The sequence below is a fragment of the Pholis gunnellus genome, assembly GCF_910591455.1.
Source record: "Pholis gunnellus genome assembly, chromosome: 1".
Lineage (NCBI taxonomy): Eukaryota > Metazoa > Chordata > Actinopteri > Perciformes > Pholidae > Pholis > Pholis gunnellus.
In genome coordinates this window covers 18,666,349-18,676,583 of record NC_136528.1, presented here as the reverse complement: position 1 = coordinate 18,676,583, position 10,235 = coordinate 18,666,349, and the positions used below count along the sequence as shown (strand labels likewise).

At 39.5% G+C, this 10,235-nt stretch overlaps 2 protein-coding genes across 3 annotated transcripts; one reads left to right on the top strand and one right to left on the bottom strand.

Moving 5' to 3' along the window:
- Nucleotides 1–2,859: 2,859 nt before the first annotated feature.
- cenpn (centromere protein N) lies at nucleotides 2,860–6,466 on the bottom strand. Its single transcript, XM_079160105.1, has 10 exons — nucleotides 6,238–6,466; nucleotides 5,952–5,997; nucleotides 5,780–5,839; nucleotides 5,453–5,526; nucleotides 5,136–5,309; nucleotides 4,930–5,031; nucleotides 4,417–4,471; nucleotides 4,156–4,265; nucleotides 3,899–4,022; nucleotides 2,860–3,531 (listed from the first exon to the last, which is right to left on the bottom strand). Exons 1-10 carry the CDS (start codon nucleotides 6,406–6,408, stop codon nucleotides 3,422–3,424), a joined length of 1,026 nt encoding a protein of 341 aa, XP_079016231.1. The 5' UTR covers nucleotides 6,409–6,466; the 3' UTR covers nucleotides 2,860–3,421.
- Nucleotides 6,467–7,514: 1,048 nt separating this feature from the next.
- On the top strand, nucleotides 7,515–9,824 carry cmc2 (C-x(9)-C motif containing 2). Of its 2 annotated transcripts, XM_079162117.1 has the most exons (5): nucleotides 7,515–7,789; nucleotides 8,111–8,180; nucleotides 8,597–8,667; nucleotides 8,757–8,828; nucleotides 8,959–9,824. In XM_079162117.1, the coding sequence occupies exons 2-5, from the start codon at nucleotides 8,144–8,146 to the stop codon at nucleotides 9,040–9,042; spliced, it is 264 nt and encodes an 87-aa protein (XP_079018243.1). In that variant the 5' UTR covers nucleotides 7,515–7,789; nucleotides 8,111–8,143; the 3' UTR covers nucleotides 9,043–9,824. The 2 variants fall into 2 exon arrangements, with proteins under 2 accessions (XP_079018243.1, XP_079018244.1); XM_079162118.1 differs by lacking the exon at nucleotides 8,111–8,180 and having other exon boundaries at nucleotides 8,551–8,667.
- The last annotated feature ends 411 nt before the right edge of the window (nucleotides 9,825–10,235 follow it).

The following is a 10,235-nucleotide window of genomic DNA, read 5'->3' as shown; positions in this document are numbered from 1 at the left end:
AAAGTTTTTATTTTGTTTGTTTTACAGTCACTCGTCATCAGAGATTGAGGATACCAGCCAGACTCTGCAGTCAAGTCCTCTTTCAAGGTGTTCTCTCTCTTTATTATTTTCATTCACGTGTGAGTTCATGCAGTTCAAATTAACTATATATGTGTATACGACTTGTTATCAAGCTAGACTGTGAAGAAGTTCTATTACACTGTTCTTGATACTACTTTAATTCAATGTTACACTGTTGATGCGAATGAGTTCAGTTAAGCTGGTCATGAACGATTTTATTGGTTTATTAGTTTTCTTCTAAACATGCAGTACATTGTGAGTTTTGTGATGTAATACAAATGTCCCTTCATTATTTGAGAACAAGTAATGAACTGCAACAATTATGTATTGAATGTCTATTGTGATTATTTTATTTGTTGGGAATTAAATGCAAAAGTAGCGGGTTGTATTACCCTTTGTAAATAAACGGTAACATTCTGGCACCGTAAAATCACGGTAAAACCTAGTTATCCTACTATCACCTACCGTAATCCAGTAGGTTACCGTTAATTTATGGTGAAATAATTTTGAATGTGGACAATAGACATCCTCCATACTAAATGATAAAATGTACAGATTCAAAAATAGTTTGCCTGCCAAAACCTCGATAAAAATAAAATGTCTCACTGTCCTCTTGTGTTATCTATCCACGCATGTAGCTTTATCTGTCCAGTTTTTGACATATCGGTCTCTAGCCCAATACAATTAAGGTGAATGCAATTTATTTTCTGGTGCTCACAGCATTGAAGCATTTAACAACATCTATTTCCAAAAACAGGCTCCTTGTTACTCTGGATAATCTACAAGCCTCACTGTAATCAGTATCTATTGGACCAACCTTCTACCAAATAAATAGTCCAAATGAAACTATAGTGTGTTCGATAGATTATCCATCCAGGGTACGTTTTGGGAAAGAGATGTTGCTTTTGAATTTTAAAATGTCAATTATTGATGCTGTGAACACCAACAATGAAATTCCTCTTTAACACCTGGGTGAAATCAAAACTTTCAGACAAAGATCTTTTAAAACCTGAGGAAACCTGGGAGAAATTATCCAAACTATCTGCATAAATAGATACCATTAGAGGGAAGGGATAATTTGTTTTCTTTGTAATTTAAGTGAACTGAAGTCTATTTAGATCAATATACCAAAACCCCAGTTGATGTACATTTCTGTAAGAGATCTGAGTACATCTTCCACCACTGTCTGAACCCCGTGTTTAGTAAACTGATGATTGGATACAGATTCACATGATCAGCTTACCTTTCCCAGAGTGCTTTGAGGAGGATGCCGACTCCTTGCCAAACAGGTTGAGGCCAAGTCTTCCCTTTTTCTCCTTCTTCTTCGTTGGTTCTCCATCTTCTGTGGCTTTCTTCTTCACTCCACTCGCACTGAAGCATTCCTTGGAGGTGGTTGTGTAGTCACTTGACCTTTTCCTTTTGATGGGGGTTAAACTATCCAGACAGGTCTTTCTTTTAACCCCCCTAGTCGTGTCATCCTTTACGGGAACTGAACTCCTTGACTCCTTGCCAAACAGGTTGAGGCCAAGTCTTCCCTTTTTCTCCTTCTTCTTCGTTGGTTCTCCATCTTCTGTGGCTTTCTTCTTCACTCCACTCGCACTGAAGCATTCCTTGGAGGTGGTTGTGTAGTCACTTGACCTTTTCCTTTTGATGGGGGTTAAACTATCCAGACAGGTCTTTCTTTTAACCCCCCTAGTCGTGTCATCCTTTACGGGAACTGAACCTTTTGACCACAAGATATTGCCCATGCCGATATAGTTGTGAACTAATTATATGTAGAGATATATATACACGATAACTTCAGAGCAAGCAGTGTGTCGAACCAATGCTTGAATCGAACTGAATGAATTTGCCAGTGTGTGTGTTCTTAATCTGTGGTGAATAGAATGTGGAACATGATGAGTTGTTCTATGATGAGGTCATGTCTGTGCCATCACAGTCAAAGTTCTTGAATATGCAAATGAGTGTTTAGTGCTTTTAATTGAATTGTGTGTATATTTTTATCCACTGAAACAATGCATACGATGCATAAAATACACAAGCGTACAATGCTTGATTGCTTGATATTGACTCCCTCTCAGTCATCTGGATGACTTTACCTATTGAAATGCCCGTAGGTTGTTTTTATGAACCATTCATATTGGTCTCACACTTTTTACATTAAAAAGATCCCGCGGCACACCAACAACCAAAAACGTTACAAAATGAGACCTTTTAGCATAATACAGCATATATGCCATGGTGTCAAACTCAATCTCAGAGAGGGCCATTACAAAAAATTGGTACTACGTTGAGGGCCAAATAGAGTCACCATTTAATAAACAGGATAGAAGGGATATTGGACAAAGTGCAAAAAGAATACATGTTTAGGTAAGCTACATTATTTTGTGCATACGTACCAGAGCCAGATGTTTGGCATATTTTCTTGGCTGCCAGTTCATTAATATCTGGGGTTAGGTTCTGTGGAAATTTATTTAAAATGTTTTAATTTGTGTTGTCTTTTTTGGCTGCACAACTGAGAAAAGTTTTTTATATATATTTTGGATATAGAATATACTGTTACTGTATATTGGTATTTTAGCAGAACGGTTTTTATTCATTTATTTATTATTATTATTTATTTGGTGCAGAATACTGTTTTGTATTTAAACTAAGGTTTTATTACCGTTTTGTTTAAATCAGTTCCAAGTTACACAAATGTTAATATATTTTAATAAAGTTTGCCTGTTCAACATAATATCAATTGACTGTGGACTCTACCCCATCTCTTGCAGTGTAGATGTGTTGAGAAGGGATCTCTTTGCTGGCAGTTTTGACAGGAGGAACCATAAACTCTTTAAAAGAACGTATGGGCATCCAAGTATTGTCTTAAGACAGACTTATAAAATGTGCACCTGTCCTTTAAAGAGTTTAATGAACCCTGAAACAAGCAACGTAAATGCCAACTTATGAAAAGCTGGTTTACTAAATTCCCTTCCAGCAGACCTTTATACAAAGACAATACTCCACAACACATTTCAGTAACACAATAGCTCATGAAAAATACAGAAAAGATCAGATGACTAGTGTGGGGATCAAATGACATGAAGAGAATACAAGAATATAAAAAATCCTGCTTTTATATTCAATTTGTACATAGAAAACATTTCATGGCAGTAACATTCTGCCACTTAAACACCATCAAAAAAACAATAAAATTACAATCTATTACCAACTACTGACATGTTTGCAACTGTAAGCACACAAGAGAGAGTCTTGAACCAGGAAAGGAATGATAACAGCAAACCCCGGGTGGACGATACATGGCGGGCCACACTGTGAATGCTTTAAATAAAGGGCCTGTCGGCCATCAGTTCTGTGGTTAGCGCGTTTGTGAGGAGGGACCGGGGCCATTGTCTGTGATGACAAAATAATTTCTTCCTTTTAGGGGGATACATGAGAGCAGAGGTGTGACAGGGGTGGAGGCAATTCCTGTAAAAAAAACAAACAAACATTAAAATTAGTTGAACATACTTAAAAAAAAAAGAGAGAAAGACTACATTTGCTTACGATTTTGTTGGCATGGTTAAAAAACGTAATAATCACAAGTAATCCATGGAAGAGCAGGTTAAAACACTTTGAATATGTGACATATTCATCATGTCATTCATTCATTCACGATGATTCAAGTGCATTACAGTGGGGATATTTCCTCTAGTCTAGAGAGTGTGTGCCCTCTTGTGGTCATTTGTGGAATTGCCAAGACTATAAAGCATGTTTACTTGTTTTACAGATTTACAATCCAAGTATTGTTTCCTTGCTAACACACATATGGTTGTGGCGAACACATTCTTGATACCTGAAGATGCACAGTGTCTGAGTGACTCTAGGAGGTTCATGCTTGCAAATTTGACAACACATCTGAAGGGTTCCTCCCGCTCCGTCATGGTCTTGTTGGAGTGGTCTCTGAATTTTGTCTCCAGCTGAGGAAAGAACACAAAGCATAAGATGATCGCAGCACAGAGCGATACTGACCTTTTTATCAATCTTTGAACTGATATAGTGAGACAGTAACTTAAGGCTGAGACTCAGTATCATCAAAATGCCTCTGGATACCTTGTAAACTGCAGACTGGAGCTGAGGTAACGCCCCACCACCAAAGGCCTCGCAGGCCATCTGAAGTCTGTTTGCTGCAGGCCCAGCTTGTTCTCTTTCTATGTGCGGGTCTGTAAAGAGGACGAAAGCCAAATAAACAGAATCACAAAGCAGAATTCTTCCAGAGGAGCGCATTAAGGCCAAAACAATGTTTAATTATGTGTGATCATATAAAAAATATTAAAGCAGCTTTGCTCAGATCAAAGGATTTGATTAACATACTTGAGATAGTTTGGTTATTTTCTGGAAGAGGACTTGGATACTTGGTGGGAAACACCTAGAATTAAAAAGCAAAAACAAAATTCCCAATATAAATCATCAGATCAATCATTTTATAAGAAAAGGGTTCAAATAAGTTAGTAGTAGGCTAAGAGTTCCTCTTTGTTCAGTGGATCTCTAGACATGAACTGTGACATTATGTAATCAAAGATATTTTGCATGTGCAAAGGTTGATCCTGAACCAGGAAGTAGTTTGGCAACATGATGGATGTTTACAATAGATATATATACTGGAATATCTTGAACAGAACTTCTATTTAACGGCAAAACAGGGATGAAAACACTGTGTTTTAAGTGTAGTTAAGGTTCATAAAGGGTGACCATGGCCACTTACATTCTTCCTCAACAGGTGGTCATTGAGGTCAAGGGTTCAATGCCTATCAGCATTCTTTAATTAAGTGAGGAAGACAGGGCATACAGAGCTTTGTATGGTGGTTGTAGTTAGAAACAGCCTACCTGTTGATATTTCCTCATCAGAAGGTCCCTAACAGCAGTGAGTTTCCGTCCACTAAGGTTAGCATCCTTGATAGCTTGATATCTGGTGGACAGAACCATGGCCTGCAAAGTACATCACTTACTTAAAATGGAAAAAGACAGAAAAAACGGCGACTCGGCAACTGTACAAACAATGTCCTGGATTGAACATTAAACTCAACCCTCACCTGGGACAACAGGGGCTTCTGCTTTAAAGTCAGGCTGGTCACAAAGACGTACGGGGTTTGGAGATAGTGGACGACGTATGTTGGTTTCAGGTGGTTGGGTCGAGAGAAGGTGTCTCCCCACGCGATACGAATCCATACCGCTTCGTCTGTGTGCTTCTTTATTTTGACAGACACCTTGAATGCAATGTCAAAAGCATTCTTAGAATATAGGATGTTAAACACAGAGAAGCCCATACAATGTGCATCAATGCTGCAGCTATATAATTAACTTTGTGTGTGTGTGTGTGTGTGTGTGTGTGTGTGAGTATCTGCCTTACATGTCTCACAAGCTCTTTGAGGTGGGACTTAAATTGTTCCTTGAACTGCATCAGCTCTACAGATTGAGCATCATCTGGAAAAATGAGACATAAAAAATAGACAATAAGTAATAATAAGTAATAGTAAACTCAACTTTGTCATAACAGCTTATAATTACCTGGAACAAACGGACCATAAAAAGTGAAAAAACAAAAACAACATGATGATCCAGACACCAGCAGGATGATATTTGACTGATTGCAGTTACCTCCACCAGCTGCAGTGTTTAGGTTAGAATGAAAAGCTGCACATTGTCAGCCCTCCATGGTACAAGTATTTAAACATACCTTCAGGGTCCAGCAGCTGGAAGGCGTACCACATCCCCTGGTTTGGATTGTCCATGATATCTGAGAGACAATCACGCCAACGTTAAGGGACACAGGAAGCGTTATTGGATTGGCATGGTACGACTGAAGTTAGCTAGTTACCGAGTAGGTTAGATACTTTCACATGACTTACATATCATCTCGAGTTCTGTGAGGTGTTTCATTGCCAACTTGTTTTCCTGAAAAGTTACAAATAACGTGGTTTAAAGGAGAGGCAACACAGAGCAACGCTAGCTAAATACAAACTGATTCCTATTGAGGAGTGTCCGTTAATCAAGTGTCGTGACATTAAACGGCCTACTTCAGCAAGCATTTTTGATAAGAAACGTGCTGTTATTTAGGTTAACTAACTGCCATGTTTATTTACACTGGGTTTAATTTACTACAACAACTCATATTTCAGGAAAGGCGCCGTTTACCTCGCAAATGGCCAGTAGCTCTTCCGTTAACGCCCATTTTGACTGAGTAAAATCTATGGACTTCTGCTGACCCGCAGTCAAACGGCCCCATTTTTCCAGCGTTGTTCTGAGCATGTAAGACGGTATCCGTCTCATGAGTCGCTGCAGTAAACGTTTCGTAGAGTCATCCATTCTTCCCCAGACAGTTATGATATCTAGCTAAGCAGTTGTATTGGAATATTTAAATTAAACCGCCGGGCTACGTCCAGCTCTCACGGTAGCAGCAGTACCACAATCCAAACAAACCGCCGAAAAACGAGCACACGAATCAACCAATCAGATATTGACATACAATCTCACGCGCTTCCTGCGCCCTTTAGCGCCCTTTGTTGTGTGGGAGTGGTAGTACATCTAGTACTGTTGCTGCTGATACTACGACCTACAATTACCAATTGCACAGTGGCAGAAGAAGTATGTAAGACGGTCTTTACAAAAAAATCCCCAATACAACAATTTAAAGGCATTTAATTACTATAAAATGTCTGTATTTCAAAAGCAGAGAGGTATTGTCAGTCAATCAAATATAAGTACTGTTTCTGCAGCAAAATGTCCTCGTGTCATAACATTGTGAACACTAATGTATGAAAGCATTATGCTGCTGTAGCTCGTCGAGATGGAGCTAGTTTTAACTACTTTATATAGAGTTAGGTAAGTAGTTCTTTATCAATCTTAATCAAACGTAACTAGTAAATATATATTAACTTAAAGTAGTTAAAAATATATCCTTCCCTTTATATTTAACCATTGTCAAGATACATTTAAAATAATACATGTTCTCTGCTGCTTTTCTCTGTGTCTGATGTTCATAGCAAAGTGATCCACACACTGCAGTCACCATGAAACCCATTGGTTAAGTAAGTTAAGGTCACACTTTGTCCACAGGACTGAAACAGTGCAACATATAGTGGAATCATGTAAAACAAGCATTACTGTCCATTACGAACATTCGCCATTATATGGCCTTTGACTAAAATAAAACAGGATACACACTGTATAAACTAAAGTTGTCACAACAGCACTGTAGGAAAACACTGTAACAACTGTCTAAAATTAAGCGCATTCATAAGCAAAACCGGAAGTACGTTACGGGGAACTGTCTTGCGTCTTCCGCAAACTTACGTCATCAACTGTCCCGTCACTTTGTGAGAAGAACGCACACCATTGGTGGATGAGTAAAAAAGGCGGATGGCAATTCGCTGTTTACCATTGTCACTCACTTCTCCAAACAGTTACGAAAGCAGGCAGCGTGTACTGTTGGTTCCTGCTGTTATTGTAGGTTACATTCATGTCAGTACAAGGTCTACAGATTTTAGTCGAAATTGTTGAGGAATTATAGCAACCTTTGTCGGTATTCTACAGGGACATCGACCCATAGTTCCTCCGTAGTTGCATGACTTGAACCTGCTGTGTTACAAACGGTTAACGTTAGCTGAGGCTTAGCAGTTCGCGAGCTAACGTGACATTTCACCGAGGTTTGCTGGAAAACTTCTCAAATGACACAGGCTTTCCACAGGTAAGGGTATCACAGAGCACACTGTTATCAAATAGGTTATCGTAAACTAGGAGATTTACAGCATGAATCGCTCCGTTTTGAGCAAATCAACAACATTATTGTGTCAAAACAATGGTCCAAACTGAGCTCGTGGGCTGTTCAAGGGAGCATGCAACCTGACCCAGTGTCCTCTCGTGAAGGGTGGTTTGTTACCATTATTCCAGAGGATTCAGGGTCAATGCTGGTAACGTTTTCAAATTGTTGTATTCTCTCTCTCGCTCTCTCTCTCTCTCTCTCTCACCCCCCCCCCCCCTCCCTTTCATTCTGCCTCTGTGTTTGCAGGTAAGTCTACCGGGAAAAAAAACAATCATCTCAATGACAGCTCAGGAAGGAGAGGGATGGGGAGGCATGAGTATCCTTTTAGAAAACATGTCCTTTGCCCAAGTGTAGTAATGCCAACCACAACCCACTGGTTCCAGATATTAGAATATATCCTACTTTTCTTTAGTATTTCTATCATTGTTTTTGAATTTGAAGATGTCACCTTTGGTTCTCATCTGGGAAATTGTGATGAGAGTTTTGACACATTTAATAGACCAAAACCAAAGTGAAAATAACGATTTGTTGCAGTCTTAACATATTCTGTAACGGTACAGCTGTGTTTGAAGGCAAACTTGCAAATATGTCATGTGCCACCAAAGAACATCTCTTCCAGTAACATTCAACAGTAACTCAACTGAATCCCCCTTCAACCAGTGCTCCTCTTGTTTGTGGGTTTTCAGTATTGCCGCAGTGGTACAGTAAGCCCTTAACTCAGCATGCACCCTGACCTGTCTCCTCATCTGCACACGGCTGAGTGTAATGAGTTGATAACTCGCCTGATGCAGTGCCACACGGAGGTATGTCACGCTCTACATTATTGTATCGCTGTGCGCTTCATACACACGGAAGACAAAGCAATGTAAATCTTGTTTCCTCTCGCCCGCAGCACAATGTCATGAAGTTCTTTGGCACGTGCAACGATGCGGACCGCGCGATGCGTCACTGCCTAAAGAAAGAGGTGTGTCAGTTATTTATTTTTTTTAAGCACTTTGTGAATGAGATCCAACAAGGTCTCTGACTTCTGAGCGTTGGTATTTAAATAACGGCTTCTTTAATCAATACTGCCTTATTTCCTCACTATTCAACAGAGACTGGAAAAGCGTGAGCGCAGCAAGGAGCATGCAAAAGAGATGAAAAAGAGGCTGAGAGGAAAACCCATGGAGCAGCTCTGAAGGACGTTTTTTACTGAAACGTTGCCACTGGCGCTGCAATTTGAAAGTGTTCTGAGAATGGGACATTGAATGAAGAATGACACTGTGTAACATGCCTCACCAGAGGAATGTTACGACTTCTGTCTCTTTGTGAATTCAGAGGAGTGTGGATTGTATTAGCATTGAAAGATCTCACGGTCTGTTATTTGTGTAAGTTCTTTTGATATTTTTTGATTGAAACACGAGTAAGAGGCAGGGTTGTTTTAAATGTTGGGATCAAATACCATTATGGATGCACAGCTGTACTGTTTGAACCCACTGTACACACTTCTGACCTTTTTATCATGCGCACGGACTAAAACGTGCAGTGTTACCAGAACATTTTAGGATTACATAAAAACAACCGCACCTAGTACTTTGGATCAAAGATAGATGTTGGGGGATCATCATTTATCCCCCCCCCCCCCCCCCCTGCAGTACTTCACAGCTCCATCAAAGAGATAAGTGTAGCTGCTGGCAGAACCGTTTCATCAAACATTATTTATGTTGGCAGGAAACATCAGGAATATTCTGGTAGCTGTTTTATTCATGGGAACGGGGTATCGGAAATGCATGTAAAAGAAGACTCAAAACAGGATGGCCAGTGGTTGTGTTTTACTCTCAAAGTAAACATACAACCATGGACGTGCATATTGAACACACTCGTATATGTTTAAAAAGTCGATTTGAATGGGGAATTGTATTCATTTGTCACAAGTTTGATTGCTTTTTAATAAAGTGAAATCAGTAAATTTAAGAATCCATCCTTCGATGTAATGTGTCATCATTGCAAAAGAAAGTGTCAATCAGGATTTTCATGTCTTGAAAAGCCCTTAAAGGCAAACACTGCTCATGGTGTAAAGAGAATCTAAGGTCACAGGTCCAGTTAGTATTTTAGAGTATAAATAGAGTACAGTCTAGACCTGCTCTATATGAAAAGTGTCGATAATTTGGCACTATACAAATAATTGACAAGTCATATGACCCCTCTTTGTCTAAGCATGGTGTCCTCGATCTTTCTTTGGCCGTCTACTTGCTCTTGGTCGATGACCTCGGTGTTCACGTGACTGAAAGTTCACATTTAGGTCATGAAATGACACCTGAGCCATCTCCATTTGCTGAGTGAGTACCAGGAGATGCTGTTGAGGCCTCTAAATCATTAGTAGTCGGACCTT

Excerpts from the sequence above, each read along its gene's own strand:
- cenpn (XM_079160105.1), bottom strand. The coding sequence starts at position 6,408 with ATGGATGACTCTACGAAACGTTTACTGCAGCGACTCATGAGACGGATA. Across the intron at positions 5,998-6,237 it reads AGCTACTGGCCATTTGCGAG|GAAAACAAGTTGGCAATGAA; the intron begins GTAAACGGCGCC and ends GTAACTTTTCAG. Across the intron at positions 5,840-5,951 it reads CACAGAACTCGAGATGATAT|ATATCATGGACAATCCAAAC; the intron begins GTAAGTCATGTG and ends ATTGTCTCTCAG.
- cmc2 (XM_079162117.1), top strand. The coding sequence starts at position 8,144 with ATGACAGCTCAGGAAGGAGAGGGATGGGGAGGCATGA. Across the intron at positions 8,181-8,596 it reads AGAGGGATGGGGAGGCATGA|ACCTGTCTCCTCATCTGCAC; the intron begins GTATCCTTTTAG and ends GCATGCACCCTG. Across the intron at positions 8,668-8,756 it reads TGATGCAGTGCCACACGGAG|CACAATGTCATGAAGTTCTT; the intron begins GTATGTCACGCT and ends TCTCGCCCGCAG.